This window comes from Alternaria arborescens (assembly GCF_004154835.1).
Source record: "Alternaria arborescens strain FERA 675 chromosome Unknown contig_44, whole genome shotgun sequence".
NCBI lineage: Eukaryota > Fungi > Ascomycota > Dothideomycetes > Pleosporales > Pleosporaceae > Alternaria > Alternaria arborescens.
In genome coordinates this window covers 1-15,562 of record NW_021167899.1, presented here as the reverse complement: position 1 = coordinate 15,562, position 15,562 = coordinate 1, and the positions used below count along the sequence as shown (strand labels likewise).

The 15,562-nt window shown below is 50.7% G+C and overlaps 7 protein-coding genes across 7 annotated transcripts; 3 read left to right on the top strand and 4 right to left on the bottom strand.

Moving 5' to 3' along the window:
- Positions 1-70: 70 nt before the first annotated feature.
- Positions 71-1,351, top strand: AA0111_g11114 (hypothetical protein; the record flags this gene model as incomplete). The annotated part of the gene is made up of 2 exons (XM_028644943.1): positions 71-478; positions 548-1,351. 2 exons carry the CDS (start codon positions 71-73, stop codon positions 1,349-1,351), a joined length of 1,212 nt encoding a protein of 403 aa, XP_028501292.1.
- A 57-nt stretch (positions 1,352-1,408) lies between these two features.
- On the bottom strand, positions 1,409-2,620 carry AA0111_g11113 (hypothetical protein; the record flags this gene model as incomplete). The annotated part of the gene is made up of 1 exon (XM_028644942.1): positions 1,409-2,620. The coding sequence occupies one exon, from the start codon at positions 2,618-2,620 to the stop codon at positions 1,409-1,411; it is 1,212 nt and encodes a 403-aa protein (XP_028501257.1).
- A 1,234-nt stretch (positions 2,621-3,854) lies between these two features.
- AA0111_g11112 (hypothetical protein) lies at positions 3,855-4,578 on the bottom strand (the record flags this gene model as incomplete). Its single annotated transcript, XM_028644941.1, has 2 exons — positions 3,855-4,408; positions 4,461-4,578. The coding sequence occupies 2 exons, from the start codon at positions 4,576-4,578 to the stop codon at positions 3,855-3,857; spliced, it is 672 nt and encodes a 223-aa protein (XP_028501258.1).
- Positions 4,579-5,545: 967 nt separating this feature from the next.
- On the bottom strand, positions 5,546-6,317 carry AA0111_g11111 (hypothetical protein; the record flags this gene model as incomplete). The annotated part of the gene is made up of 3 exons (XM_028644940.1): positions 5,546-5,643; positions 5,705-6,157; positions 6,215-6,317. 3 exons carry the CDS (start codon positions 6,315-6,317, stop codon positions 5,546-5,548), a joined length of 654 nt encoding a protein of 217 aa, XP_028501259.1.
- Positions 6,318-7,329: 1,012 nt separating this feature from the next.
- AA0111_g11110 (hypothetical protein) lies at positions 7,330-8,048 on the top strand (the record flags this gene model as incomplete). Its single annotated transcript, XM_028644939.1, has 2 exons — positions 7,330-7,444; positions 7,495-8,048. The coding sequence occupies 2 exons, from the start codon at positions 7,330-7,332 to the stop codon at positions 8,046-8,048; spliced, it is 669 nt and encodes a 222-aa protein (XP_028501260.1).
- A 1,014-nt stretch (positions 8,049-9,062) lies between these two features.
- Positions 9,063-10,244, bottom strand: AA0111_g11109 (hypothetical protein; the record flags this gene model as incomplete). Its single annotated transcript, XM_028644937.1, has 1 exon — positions 9,063-10,244. One exon carries the CDS (start codon positions 10,242-10,244, stop codon positions 9,063-9,065), a length of 1,182 nt encoding a protein of 393 aa, XP_028501282.1.
- A 2,327-nt stretch (positions 10,245-12,571) lies between these two features.
- On the top strand, positions 12,572-15,562 carry AA0111_g11108 (hypothetical protein; the record flags this gene model as incomplete). Its single annotated transcript, XM_028644936.1, has 3 exons — positions 12,572-12,991; positions 13,043-13,641; positions 13,689-15,562. Coding segments are annotated over 3 exons (2,893 nt in total), but the record flags the coding sequence as incomplete, so codon positions are not given.

Genomic DNA, 15,562 nt, shown 5'->3' with positions numbered 1-15,562 from the left:
AACGGCGTCATCACCGCGCCCACATTCCGCGCCTTGGCGATCTAATCTCCACATCTGATATAAAGTTGCCATGGCACCTTCCAAGACGCCCCACAGGCCGATAAACGCATACCGAGTCCCTGCAATGTTGCGAAACCTCTCCTACAAACTGACGTCGGCATTGTCGTCGTCTGAAGTTCCTACAGTGAACAAGGACAGCGACGAGTTCACCAAAGCCAAGAAGACGGAGGAGTTGTTCCCGACCACCGACCCCGCGGTAGATGGAGACGATTGTCTGCACGACTGCGCCAGTTGCAGTGTCAAATACCCGCGAAAGTTCGAGATTGACGAGACGGAGGAACTGTACGGGCACGTGAAAGGATGGAGTACGCATCTTATCGTTGCGACTGGCAAGACGGATTGGGTACGCGATGTTGCAGATGAAAAGGGCAGCATTATGGAGGCGGTAGACAGAGGGGATGCGAAGCCTAGCAACGGGGTGAGTGGGAGACATTGCCTAGTCGCACGTCTTGCGGCTATATCAAGTGTTATCGCTGACTGTGCATAGAAACTCATGCTGTCCGCCTCGAACATGCCCGTCCCAGACCACTCAGATCACAGTTCAATGGTGCTACTGCTACCATCGTGGCAGTTCATAGACAATGTCACGCCAGCGAACATACCAGAGCTCATCACCGGCTTTGTCAACCCCGGACCGACGAACAACATGCCGTTGCGCTCCCACAAGGCTTCGGCGTTACCACCACCTAAATCCCCGGAAGAGACTTCTTCCGCCGAACCTACCCCCTCCTCGATACCACCGTCGCTACCCGCCACCTCGCAGCTCAAAGCCCGACCATGTCCCCACAAATACCTGATCTTGATGTGCAGTCAGAAAACGCGAGACGCGCGTTGCGGCCAGTCGGCACCTTTACTACGGAAAGAGTTTGAGCGGCTGCTGCGACCAATGGGACTTTACCGCGACTTGCACGATGAGCGGCCGGGCGGTGTAGGAATATACTTTATAAGTCACGTTGGGGGTCACAAGTTCTCGGCAAATGTCATGGTGTACCGGCATTCTTCGGTCGTCTCACGGCCTGAGAAGGTGAACGGACACAGCAATGGCGCGGAGAAACGACTCGAGGAGCTGAAACTCGAGGATGACAATGGTCAAGAGGTCTTGTTGGATGCCAACAAAGAACAGGAGGCAGAAGGCAATGGCGAGGCTGCGCAATGCATATGGCTGGCGCGGGTGAAGCCTGAGGACTGTGAGAACATTATCAAATACACGGTGTTGCAAGGCAAGGTGGTCAAGCCAGAGAGGCAACTACGGGGTGGATTTGATCGAGCGAAGCAGCTAGCCAGTTGGTGATACACTCGGAACAATCGACAAGGAAGCGTTCAACCCATCTTTCTAATATTGACAAGGTTAAATTTTCCACCTTCCCCTCCAAATCATCAGATCTTCAAACGTTCTAGCTGCAGTGATGCCTGTAAACACGTCCTCATTCCTCTTTGTCCAGTACCACCGATTTTGTACCAGCGCCTGCACTCGAGCTTGAGCAGTGGCCCTCTCGTCCTTGTAAACGGCCCACGGCTTCTCCCAAGATTTTACGTTAGCCCCAAGATCTGTCAGATCTTGGTAACGGACCCCGTGCTTTGCTAGCAAGTCCTTCATCCGTTTGCCTGCAGTCTGCGAAATGTTGGTAAGGTTTGTCAATCCATCATTGTGTTGCTTTGGAAATTCGAAAAGCAGCCACTCCTGATATGCTTCAAGGTCGAGGTCCATCTGTCGCAGATCCTTCTCGCTCAATGTGACCAGGTCACTCCAAGATGCGCCACCAATGCGTATGATGTCTTGTGCTCGTTCAGATTCCGTATCCTCCACTTGGATGGCTCGTTGAAGCCTTCTCATGGCTGCACCCTGCCTCTTGTGGTAGTCGCCCTCTGCGTACAACATGTTTAGCTCCACATCGAAGATACCGATCAAACAGTAAGCAGAATCTTCTGGGACTGTCGTAACGCGGCCAAATGTCCAAGACATCCGCTCGTCCCATCTATAGCGCGACAGTTCCACTCCTTCGAGAGCTGGACGGGGAATGCGAGTAACGGTGCTGATCGTAGATGCCAGTTCCTTCTTATCGCCTAGGAAGCTTTTCTCCTTGGAAAAGAAGAAAACTGATTTTGGCGCGATCAGTTCCTGAAGCGTCCAGCCACGCTTGAACCATCTGCTCCGTGAGAACGCTTGTTCCCATTCGGAATCGGTATGTTCAGTGGATTCGTAGATGGATACATCGCAGAGGTACACATAGCATCTGGCAGCCCTCTGATACCAGTAAAACATGGATGCTAGCGATCGTTGCAATTCGGAGCTGTCCGACTTTTTGATGCAGCAAGTGTCTATCCAGAAGTATACAAGGCCGTCCTTCTCCACTTTCTCTTGACAAAAGCGGAGCTTTTCGTACCCCGGCTTGCTGGTATCGTATCTTCTTCGCAGTCCGCTTTGGATATTTTCGAACTTCACCTCATCCTCTTCGCGACCCCAAGTATGTAAGAGAATAGCGTAGAAGGGAGTCACTCGTCCCGGGAAGTCTTCGAGAATCCATGTGGACTTTTCACGATCCAATCGTAGAAGACGCATGATCGAAGGTTATTGAACGGAACTTTCGAATGAAGGGCTGCGGAGATGGGGGTGTCTAGCGTTATCTCAATACCTCAGCTGACAGGATTGGTTGTAAATAAGCTATCGCTGGGTCTTGAGGGGGTGGCGTAGAGCTGCACTTCTGATTTGGCAGACGCAGCTACGTAAGCGAATTCAGCCGCTCCCGACTAATATCAGCTGTGTTGAATACAAGAACCAATCATTTACTTGCTTTCTTCCCCATAAATCGGTGTGTCAGCCTCCACAAGCATGAATGAGTTTGCGAGCTTGCGAAGTTACACACGACGAAAACGCAACTCGAAATGGTGAAAGCCAAATAGTGATCGCAAAAATAGGGGTTCTTGTTGTTCAGCAAATTCACATGTGGAGCCGCGGTTGACGCTTTCATTTGTTGACTCGTCATTCTTTTGAGTGCATTCCGGTACGCCTTCTCAGGCTCATAACGTCTTCCTGGTTCTCTAAAAATTCTGCGAACACTGCGCTCATGAAAGGTTCAACCAGACCACCTTATGGGATGCCAACCCTGTTGAGCCAAACGTGGATTAGCTGAGTGCTTTGATGTTCGGATGCTAAACTTCTCCCATCATCCATCGCCGTGTCTACGACATTCTTGCAGGTATTGTGAATACAGGAATCTTGTGCAGTTGGCTTTGAAGATTATGTCTTATTCGTCTTCTGCCTGCTAGAGTCTGCGGCCATCTACTCTATCAAGTACTTGTACGGCCTTTCGGCATCAAACAGCCTCGAAAACTCATTGAGCGAAACGAGAGACTCAGAAAAGAAGCGTGATGACTGTTCGGGAAGACCTTGATCTAAGGGTAATGGAACCTGAAACATCTGCTCTTTCTGCTTGCAACACCACAGCGCAATGCGCGTCTCGCTATGCAGCTGCACACGTCTAATCTGTCAAATAACCTGGATCATCTCGAAACGTCTGGGCAGTACAGTGTCTTTCGGTATACTTACCAAATGCGTGCGGATTCTGGATGTGACGACTATCACGTAGCATGATTATCGGCATACATCACAGAGAACAATAAGGATCTGCAGGAGTTAAAGGCGTCAGAAAATTCATGGTACAGTAAAAAATCTCATTATTACGCTATGAAAATGGCTATTTAGAAAAGACAAAGACAATCTGACAACATCGATAAACGTACGTCCAATTAACACCCCATGGCATCATTGTAACTCCTTTCAGCCAGGATATTACTCACATTTCTTTTGAAAAGAGAGACATTTTCCAAGAGCCTCCGCATATCTGACTCTGGTCGCCCATGCACTTGTAGTCACAGTCTGACTCCTGAAGCTTCTCTGTCGCTTCGGCTATTTCATTTCCACACCAGCACTCAGTGCCAGCCTGAACGGCATAATGTGTGGAGTTCTGGCAGTGGGTTTCGCACTTCTGACGCGTCATTGAAAGATCGTGGATTCGCCCGCTCCCTCTGAGTACTCGACTTGAAGTATCCTTCCAGCAGCCCTTATATTTGAAAGGTGTCCTCTTCCAGGTGATCAGCGCTGCCGAAAATTCTTCCTCGCGCTTAGCGTGTCTTTCTCGTTCCTCGTTGAGCTGAGTTTTCAACTCTTGCTCGGCCTTGACATATTTGTCCATCTCTGCCTGGCAGTCGTCCAAAGAAGAACAGCAGCTTCCACCGGCCTGAGTAAACGAAGTGAGCGGCTGACTGATGATAACGCCGTTGGTGCAATTGCATGAGCAGGTGTATTTGTTTGACGCTGGATCGACGCATTCAATCGAAGGCTTCACACCTAGAACATAATGTTAGTTATGTTGGGTGAGAAGATGATATGATTAAATTACCGTTCTCGCATTGGTAAGAGCTCCCGGAAAGGTCGAACGAGCCGAGGAGTTGTTGCTTATCCAAGCCATACACCTGCGTGCACAGGGCGGAAACAAAGAATATGCTTGCAGCTTTCATTGTGTGTGAATACGGGACGATGAGGCCAAGATGAGAAGAAAGATGAAAAGAAAGTTGAAGACAAGATTTGAATTATCACAATGTCTTCTATGATTATCCTTTTAAAGTGTTCATCTGATCTAGGGTATTGCATACACTGATGATGTTCATGGAAAAGCAAGTCCTTGTATTTGGTCATTCGGGCACTACGGTGGCGCTTCGGCCCTTCTCGAGCAGTCGAGACTAGTATGTTACTTTCTTTTAGTGATGCATTTGCCGTTTCTGAATGCAAATGCGCCAATCTTGCTATGTCTTCCTGGGTCTGCCGAGTTTCTTCACTGCTAGTCTCCATGCTAGATCAGCTCGCTATCGACCTGGGTACGCTATCACTACACGATCCGGATGGAGGAGATCCGAAATATCACTAAAGAGGTACTGTCTCTGTTGACGCAACGATTGGAGTCAGTCAACGATCAGTGTATGACATTGTACCCGGTTCCAACATGGCTCTATACTCGAACTTCTCATTCACTTCCTGAGTTCCGTTCACACTAGGGAATCCAACTGGTAACCCATCAACTGACACGTGTAGAAGCCTGCCTCTCTGCAGGCAATGTATCCGGCGCGACAGTGGAGTCTTACAACTTGCTCTACATATTTTTTGTGAGGTTGTTTTTTCCGGTCAAACATTCCATTTCAGAAGATGTTAAAACTGTTCTCCAGCCCATCTATATTGTTAAGTAGGCCTAACAGTATTATACACGAGTAGAACCAAAGTGTTCTAGGCTAGTCTATTGTAGTCTCTTCATAGAATGCGGAATCTATTGATTGCGTACGTCATGTATAATTGAATTATCGCTTCTTGTACACTTTGCTTTTCGACCATTACGTAGTTCTAGGTCTAGAGGGTGAAACGAATGCTTTAAAGCTAAGCGTTATTTCTCTTTCCGCCGCACCACAACCCAAGGATTTAGCACTACAGGATTATCTAACAAGGCTTGTAGATTTGGAAGGCTCCAACTCCTTCAGACCAATGCTTGCAAGCATCTGTGACCTTTGCCCATCGAAGACCAATCTTGTGTTGTCCTAGAAAGCATCGGTCGTTAGCCTGAGTTCAAATAACACGATTCTTCCTCAGAGTGATTACCTTTAGAAAGCTTGAAATAGCCATGGCTTCCACCATGTTTCTCCATACATTCCTCTCCAACTTCCCCGCACCAGCTGTTATCAAGCGGACCATCTCCAAACGTCTCTCCTGCAAGTTGGTCGTCGATGTACACCTCAAAGTGCTGGCATCTCTGCTGGGAATCGGCTACCAGGAATACACTATCCTCAGCGATGTCGACAATACCGGAGACGATTTCTGTAGGCTCCAACGTGTGTGCCTTGTGAGGCAACACAAGTTTTGTCCAGGGTTGAATAATCTCCTCAGTACACGGTGTACCAACGATCTGACTTCCAATTGCCGTGCCAGGAGTTGTAGGGACTGATCCCAAGAGATCAGGACGAGTTTGGTTGTACACTGCCCCATCGCGACACGTACACGTGCAGTCGTCGTCGACCGGCAGCGGTTCGGCGCATGTAAGTGAGGGAGCATACCCTAGGAGAATGTGTTAGTAACTGTGGTTGTTCATCTACCTAGAGGTGAGAGACATACCATTCTGGCATGTAAGCAATGCATCTAGAGGTATGCTCGATAGGGATTGCGCGCTGCTAGTGCGGCAGAACAAAAGACTCGTGAGGAAGATGAGGGATTTCATCGTGTTTGTTTCTGTAGACTATGGATTATGAACTTGAAGAAATTATGAACTTGAAGAAATTATGAACCAGACCTGGACTGCTATAAATGGCAGAGCTTCTGATTGTTGACTTGAAGGATTTCCCGGGCCCCCTCCATCCATTGGAAATCCGTTGTGTTGTCCATCATGTGCATGATGAGCTGTTCTCACAGTGAGGCACGTACCGAGTAAGGTCACGCTGAATCAGAAAAAGCATCGCCGAACGGCGTTGGAGAATTGAGACTCAGTCATTGAACTAGAACCAGACATTTCAAAGCTTAAGCTACCACTAGTCTTTGTGGAGTTTCTCGGGATAGCCCGCACGTGTACAACGTAGTGGAACGGTCCGCTGCCGATGCAGTCGTGTCATTGGTCAGCTTGTGTGGATTGGAGCCAAAAAGCAATCTGATGAACAGATGTTGGGAATGCCCAATGCCTGTACTCGTATATTTGCGTGATGATCAACTCTTAAGAAAACTATCCTAATGCATTCTCCGTCATTGCAACAGGCTTCTGCTGGGAATACTCTCTTTAGACACAGCGCATGTGAGTAATAGAGTCACTTTCTTGCTTTTAATGTTGAATGATCTTTTTTCAAGAGCAATCCTTCCAAGCTAAATTTGAATCACTACTTTATGTAGGGTCATGTATAAGTGATGAACTAACGTGTGGATTAGGAAGCTGGTCAGGTAATGAGCGAAGGTAGGGCTTCATAGAAGGATGCGCCAGAATGCAAGACTATCAAAAGGAAGGTCTCCCAAAGAACTTAAAGTAAATTTCGGATCTCCGGTCTCATGCCGGATGTATTTGCTTGCGAATGGAAGCGCTTTAGCCTATCCGGATGAGCGGGCTGCATGTCGCATGAAGTGATAGAGTATGGGACCTAAGAACTAGAGAAAAGGCCAACGGTATAAGAACCCAGCTTTGTAACACGTTTTGTTGTGCCAACCTCGAACACACAACTACTCATCTTACGTACCCAACAATACACACAATGAGATCTTCGAGCATCCTCGTCCTCGGTTTGGCCGCAAACACCCTTGCCTACGCGCCACAACAAGTCCTCAGCTCGCTCGACCTTTCAGGAAGCTCTTACGAGTGCGATAACGGTATGTACATCAAGATGAAAGTACCTCTTAGCATCATTAACGCCATGCAGGTGCGAAGCCGTCAGTCGTCTGTAACGACGCATCTGACAAACACAACTGTTCTTGTACTTGTACCAACGGTATCAAGTTTGAGCACCCTCTCGATCCCTTCTCCTCCGCAACCAGTGGAGGTAGCAGCCAAATTGTCGACAATGCTGCATGCCAGGCCGACAAAGACCTTCTGATGGCCCAGGTCAAAGGTCTCACAGACGACCAGCAAAAGAGCCTCCAGAGCCAACAAGATTTGCTTGACCGAATCAGTACATACCAAAACACTTTTCATTACCAGGGTTGCTTCACCGATGCCAACCCCCATGTTCTTGATGCTGTCTTAGAAGTGATACCAAATATTACGGTGGAGAAATGCGCGGTCAGGTGCAAGGCATACAAACACTTTGGTATAAACTATGGCAGTTATTGCTTGTGTGGGGACACATTCGCAAACCCAACAAAGGAGATCGCTGAGACTCAGTGTAGCAGTCTTTGCATAGGTGATGATCAAAAAAGATGTGGAGGACATACCAAGCTGTCAATCTATTCGAAGCCGGTTAAGAGCAGTGTTTGAATTGGGGAAGCAGAGAAGAAGAGTTAACAAGATCGGGCAGTGGGCCTCGCCGATCTAGCACTAGTGTAGGAAAACAATAGGGCTCATCCCAGTTACACTGTTATAAAAACAATGACTGTTGTAGCGATGTGATGTTCCCTCTCTTTCTATCTACCCATGAGGCTCCTGTATAGCGGGAGGTGTAGTAATGATGGTTGTTACAAAGTAGGAAGTGTCCTCGCATTATTCAGTTTGCCTACTCTTCGAGTCAGGATGCACAACTCAGCCTAGAAGCTTGAGTAGCGTGGCGGCAACTGTCAGGACCCAATCGCGAGAATATTTTAGCAAGCCAGAGGTCTTAACTAAGGATTCTTGGACGTATAGGAGCCTAACGATCAAGCCGCGAATCTTGCGCTGCCTAGGGTAACCTCTCTGTTGTGCTGAGCGCGGAGATGTACCATTTGTCGTTACGTGTGGCATATCGAGTATTGCGCAAAGGTGTTCGTGTATACTTGGCATGTCGACCAGCTAAGAAACATGCGAGCTAGTGAAGTAAGTTCAGCCGCTATTGTGACGTCTGATCATCAAAATGGAGTTGGAAAGATTGCCAAAGTTTCCGCTCAATAATGCGAGAAATTCGATGCGTTGATGACGTTACGCGGGCTGTAAACATCAACACCACCTCGTGGGCTAGCTCTCTCCTCTCCGGCAGCCGCATCAACATCACTTCGCATCAACACGCTCATGATCGTTATGTCGAACACTACGCATTGTGCATCTTCTTGAAGAGCAATGCAGACACAGTGGTAGGCATGCATATCGTGGGCTACGCGTGTCTCGATTACGTTCACAGTAAGCACGGTCAGAACATCTACACTATTATGATAGCTGCAATGGTTCTATCTAGGGCTAGCAGCACGAGATAGACCAGTAGACCAAATGCCACTGTTCGTCAGTGGCCGACACATAACTTTCATTGTAACTCATCCTCCTTCAAGCTGCAGCCGCATACCCTTACTGCTTTTTCTTTGGCCTTCAGGGGCTTTCATCCGCGAACTTGATCGGGTCCACTAGGTTCAGCATCTCAGGCTCGACAGTCTCACCCTTCTCTATTTTCGCCTTGCAATCTTTGGCCTTTACGTGCCAATACTTGATGCAACTCATCCTGATCGCCTGGGAGCGGACCGAATCGATACCCCGAGGACAACCACCATCATACCTTTCCGGGTGTTGAGACCGATGTGCGTTGATCTGGTTGCAGACTTCACTGGCGACTTGTGTAAAGTCGTCAAGCCAAGCGACCAGGCCATGTTTGGTTATCGACGCATTACATCTATCCACCAGATATTGTCGCTCTTCATCGTTCCAAAAGTTGTTTTGGGCGCGATTTGCAGAATGGTCGCTACCTCTCTTGAACTTGCTGGTTGACTTGAAGCGCGTTTTGGTTGGTTGCCCTTCTTCTTCCTCTCCGTTTTTTTCTTCTTCGTCGTAGTATTCGTCCAAATCATCCTCCGTCTCTTCTCCCTCTTCGCCTCCTTCGACATCCGAAGGGTCATCCAAGGGCCCCCTATCAATAACCTGGGTTGGATATATCGCAAGGCCGTCAGCCGCAATGTAGTTAGCGACGACTCCAGAAGCGATGCCACTCTTGTCGGTGCTTGCACTTGTAGTCTTGGCAGTGCATGAATACAGGAACTTCTCGCGGACGACACGGTTGAGGAAAGCCCAGATCGTCGGGTGAACCTTCGAGTTCTCGACCTCTGTATTATAGCTGATCATGCTACGGATGTCCCGGTACTCATCGAAGACTCCTGGTGTAACTAGCCACCACTTCAGTTGCTTAGAACCACCTGCGTGACGCGCCTTTATCACCAGGTTCTGTGTCTTCCACCACACTGACGCCACCAGTTCTTCCTCTTTCGAGCAGTAGTCAATTTCGCTCTTTGGAATGATACTAGTGGTACATTCCGATACTCCTTCTGGAGAACCTTTCGCTACCTCTTCGAAGAACTGACAAAAGTTCTGGTAGGTGATCGAGCCGCTTAGTGGAAATGCCGACGCGATCGAGAGGCTCACCACGGCGAGTGCCAGTTCGGCTTGCAAGTGGATGAAGAGGCATTCATCTGTGCTCCACAGGCTGCTCGCCGTTTGACTGAAACCATCTTGAGCAGTGGCGATGTGAGGTCGGTCATTTCCTGGAGAGAGTGCACTTGACATAATCGTGCCGTGCGTGATGCCTCTGCGAGCGCCTTTGGTTGTCGAATATGATCAAGTCAGAGCGATCATAATGCTACAACAATTGCCGGTGCGGTGGTGTAGTCGAGTATAGGTGGGGTATTGAACTCTAATAGATTTGAACTAAGTGCTCACTGTGGTGGCCAAAGCGCAGCGACAACGTCCAAAATATCCGAATGAGGAGTATCTAGCGGACAGGGAAAAACTTCTGCGTGATCCAGCTTTTCAGTGAACCCCCTATCTCGTGCACTGTTATCCACGGTGCGTTTCTGATTCATCAGCGTCTTGTTCAGAAGAAGGTCCCGCAAAGATACAATATCGGGTGACTTTCACTTCTACTATTTGAAATGGTATCTAACACGATCCTACAATCAGATCTCTAGAACAGCGGATATACGCAGAAGGCAGAAGCTGCTATGCGTAAGGAGACTAGTATGCTGACCTCCCATCATCAGAGATGTCATCAAGAAGACTCGACTCACCAATTACACTTACAACTCCTACGAAAACTGCTGACTAGCCACCGCTGCATGTAAACATTCTTGCCGTATCTCATCACCTATCAGATCTTTGAATCGGTCTTCATGTTACTGCATGTCCATTATCTGCTGAACCCCCATTCACCGACCTCACCATATTTCGCTTGTAGTTCTTCCATTGAACGCGAGAGTATCTTCTTGGAGCACTCGAAGCATGTTTGATAGAACTTTGCAAATAGACTGCCATCTTCGTCACTCTCGTCGTCGTTGCTGTTGGCCCATGGGTTACCTACTTGATGTGTATTCATGTTTCTAGACAATTTGAAGTTTCCGTTTGGGTCGATGCAGCTGTCGTCTTCGTCGTCGGGGAGTTGGTCTACGATTCTCCTGTTGGCATGTGTTTCTGGTCGTGTGTTCCTCAAATTGGATGACCGCACGATGGCGAACAAACCAAGGGTAGATGGAAGCGAACAGTCAAAGTATGCCTGACTGCGACGAGAATAGAACCACCACAGCCTCCGTGGGCACCGATTGCTTCCGTCTTCCGGCTCTCGAATAGCTGTAGAGATGCTGTCGCCTGCTCTCGAGCTTGAGCATACCTCCAAGAGAGCTTATGCGCGATAGATTTAGATAAGCGTCCTAGGCATAGGTGTACACTTTGCATCTTGTTAATACATTACCTTGTCACGCTGCATGCGATCTGAAAGTGCTCTGTAGCCACGGTATAGTTTCTGGATGGAATACTCTTGCGGTAGAGAAGATGTTGAACAAGACTGTCGGCTAGCACTCGGGAGTAAGATAACGGCAGATAGCGCATGCGAGCAAGTCACAGATCGCCAAACATTAAAATCTAGACTAGACGCGAACATCGTGATCAGTGCGAAGCAGGGAAAAGATGGGCGGTTCATGTGGAGCAACTGTGCCGCAAGCCTTGTAGAAGAGGCGGTCTGCAGGGGCAGTCGGGTAGTCTTTGGTAATCCCTGAGTCGTTGAGGTACTATGACAACCCGCCCCGGTTAAGCGATGCCAAGGCAGGACGTAGGAGCTGCGCCGACTCAAGAGGGCACGCGAAGTGCATGCTGGCTCGATGCGGACGGACTGGTGTGGGAGGTAGCATGGGCGGCGGTGTCAGCGGGGGTGATTGGTTGACGGGCCGAAATTTAGCGCGACTGCCGTGCTCGCGTCGCGCGTTGGTGGTGTGCATATGAGGGCGCATGAAGAGGTAAAGGTCTCGCCAGTGGAGGGACGGTGACATCAGCGCGGACCTGGCGCAATCAGTCGCATGAAGAGCTCGATCCATAGGAAAGGCGGATGTGGTTGACGGTGAGTAGGTGGGATGCGGGGCCAGGGGCAGCAGCTGGCCCAGTCTTAATTAAGTTGGAATGGCGAATGTGGACCCTGACGGATAGAGCTAGCGGACATGCGGGCCTAGTCCAGGGCCTCCTTGATGCTCCTCCTTTCGAGGCCGTGAGCAAGGAAATCATTCCCTCTTTTGCGTGCTCGTCGCTCTCTTTTCGCGCGTGCTGTCTTGTCCTGTCTGCGCTGTTGTCGACTCTGTTGCTTTTGCATGAATGCAGCCTGGAGAGTAATACCTCGACGGTCACAGCGTGCACGATTCAGATTCAAGTCCGGCGCCAGAGACTAATTTCCACCCGAGTGAAACACGCTCTACATCAGCACCTCAAGCGTCGGAACCGAGCGCCCGAGCAAAGGAAGCGTTCTGTCGTGCTCTACGGCGGGGACGCAAATTTCCGCTCCGTCATCGAATTCTTGTCAAGACACTGTCACCAAGTTGCAGTCAGGACAGAACATGTCCAGCGGCAGCATCACCATGGAGGTCAAGGAGGAGCGCCAGCCGCGAACACACGTCGACAGCTCGCCACTGCCGACCGACTCGATGGTGACGGTCCCACTCTCAGAAACAGACGGAACGACCCCAGAGGAAGAGGAAGGCGCGAGGCAATCGGTGATGCGGCCAGAAATTATAGTAGAGGAGCGGAGAGCGTCGTCACGAACAAACTCAACAGAAATCCGCAATGCCTTTGGGCGACGTGCCAGCCAAGCCAGCATCGAGACACCCGCCCCAACCAGCCCTACCATCTCAGTCCGTGACACCGACGCGCCAGTATCACCAAAGACCGCGGGAGAGTCCAGGGGACGACGAACTAGCAATGGCTCGGGAAAAAGCGAGGAGGTTGACTGGGCCGAGCTAGAGAAAAAAGAAGAACAGGAGCCAGAGGGCGAGGAGGAGGTATGCAGGCACCACACCCCTATGCCACGCGCCATCTGCTAACATATCTAGGCTATGGCCCTGCTCCTCGCACGACTGGAGCAGGAGAACGACGCCATACTATCAAACTCCAAATCCAACATGAAGGTCGCCCGCGCCCGCAGCCAGTCCCGGCCGCCCTCCTTCAACCAGCTCAAGCGCCTCGTGGCCGACGACACCTCCAACATGCGCTTCTCACAGCTGCCCTCGCCACCGCCCATGACCGAACTCGAGTTCTGGGCTGCCCTCGTGCGCGACTACCCACAAACCGTCCAGCGACTGCCCACCCTCTCGCTGAACAAGATTCGAGGGGGTATTCCAGCGCCACTGCGGGGCGTCGTCTGGCAGAGTGCAGCTGGTTCGCGAGAAAAGCTCATCGAGGACCAATACGACGCCCTATGCGGAGAGTCGAGCCCGTACGAGAACATCATCAACAAGGACCTGGGCAGAAGTTTCCCAGGCGTCGAGATGTTCAAGGACCCTGAAGGCGAGGGGCAAAAGATGCTCGGTCGCGTGCTCAAATGCTTCAGTCTGTATGACCACAAGATTGGCTACTGTCAGGGTCTTGGTTTCCTTGTCGGCCCCCTGCTTATGCAGATGGGCGACAAGGAGGCCTTTTGCGTGCTTGTGAGGTAGGTTGCATTGCCCTGCATACAGCGACGTCAGCTAACCAAACTAGACTCATGGAAGACTATGATCTGCGCTCTTGTTTTCTGCCAGACCTGTCTGGCCTCCACCTGCGCATCTTCCAGTTCCAGAACTTGCTCCGTTCCCACATGCCACAACTAGCCCAGCATCTTGATGAGCTAGATGTGCAGTCCGCCTACCTGTCGCAATGGTTCCTGTCTTTCTTCGCAGTCACATGCCCATTGCCCATGTTGTTCCGCATCTACGATGTGCTATTCGCCGAAGGCGCATCCGAGACCATCATGCGCGTCGCGCTCGCGCTAATGAAGCGCAACGAACAAAAGCTGCTGTCCCTCACAGAGTTCGAAGACGTGATGCAATTGCTTTTGGGGCGGCAACTCTGGGACCCATATGGGCGGAATGCGGGGTCGGCGGATGAGTTGGTCGGAGATTTCGTTGGTTTCACAAATGACGTGACGCGCGAGCGGTTGCAAGGGTTGGAGCAACAGTACAAGGAAGCTCAGGAGAAGGATTCGTCCAAGCAGCAAGTCCAGAAATCTGCCACGTCGTTCCTGGGACGCTTGTGGGGTCCGTCCAACTCTTCGACCAAGTCGGTTTCACTCAGCCCGGGTCTCTCCGCGCCTTCACGACCGGTTAGCTTCCTCAGGCGCTCCGCGTCCAAACAGAGTCTTGCCTCAACACTCAACTCAACTGCCGAATCTGATGCTTCGGCTGCGACACAAAGTACAGCCATGACGGATATTTCGCGCGCCTCGAATGGAGATGCGCTGTCGATGAAGTCGGGACACGGTTCCATGGCCATGGGCGCTTCGGCGAAAGACCGGGACCTGCATTATCAGATTGAGCAACTGCTCATGTCCGTGAGCCAACTCCAACGCCAAAATAGCGAACTCGAAACGGCATTGCAAAAGCAACGCGAAGACCGCAAGGAAGACCACAGGATAGTCCGAACCGTTGTCGACAAAGTCCGAAAGAAGACTACAACACTCGCAGCGCCATCAACCCGCGCGTCGCGCCGACGAACAACAATCACATCTCCACCGAATCTCACTCCGCCTGGAGATGCCCCCGAACTATCGGAAGAAGCTGTGGAAATAGTAGAAACACTAGAAACCCGCTTCCCCCACCACCAAGCCCACCACCGCGCCTCGTCCATGTTCGAAACAAAAGCTCTTCTGCGAGACTCCTTGACACGTACGAAAGAACAGCTCGCCAACGAAACGCTGCGCGCCAACGCGCTCGCCCGTGACTTATCCGACCGCGACGCCGAGCTGCAGATTGCGCGTGACGCGCTACGAGATACACGACACAGATTAGCAGATTCCTACAACCAGAACCAGCGGCTCGAGAAGAACGTCCAGGAACTACGACAGAATGCACGCAAGGCGAGTGCGGCGGCGAGTTGGACATCAGCGGACCACGGTAACGCGCCAGACACGCCACCCACGCTATCTCGCTCCACAACCTCTGATTCCATATCCACAACGACGACAAATGGCCTGCGAGAGTTGCGCCTTGGACGAACGAATAGCCAGAAATCTGAACGCCACCAACAGTACTCTGCTCCTCCTCCGCATCAGACGTTTGCCAAGCGCTCGAGTAGTCTGGCTACGCAGAGTGTTTTGAGCGCGACGGAGAATAATAGTCCGGCGGATAACGAGGCGCTGCTGCTTGAGCTGGTGAATGCAAAGACGGCAGAGGCGGTTGCGAGACAGGAGTTGGAAGAATTACGATCGAGATTCGAGGGTATGAAGAGGGGCATGTCGCAGGGAGGTGGTGGTGGTAGTGGTAATAGTAATGCTGCTAGTCCGATGAGTGGTTCGCCTTTTGCTACGCCCACGCAGACTCCGGCTGTTACGCCTAGTCCCGTTCCCAAGGAGCCGGCAAGTGGGAATGGTGGCGGGT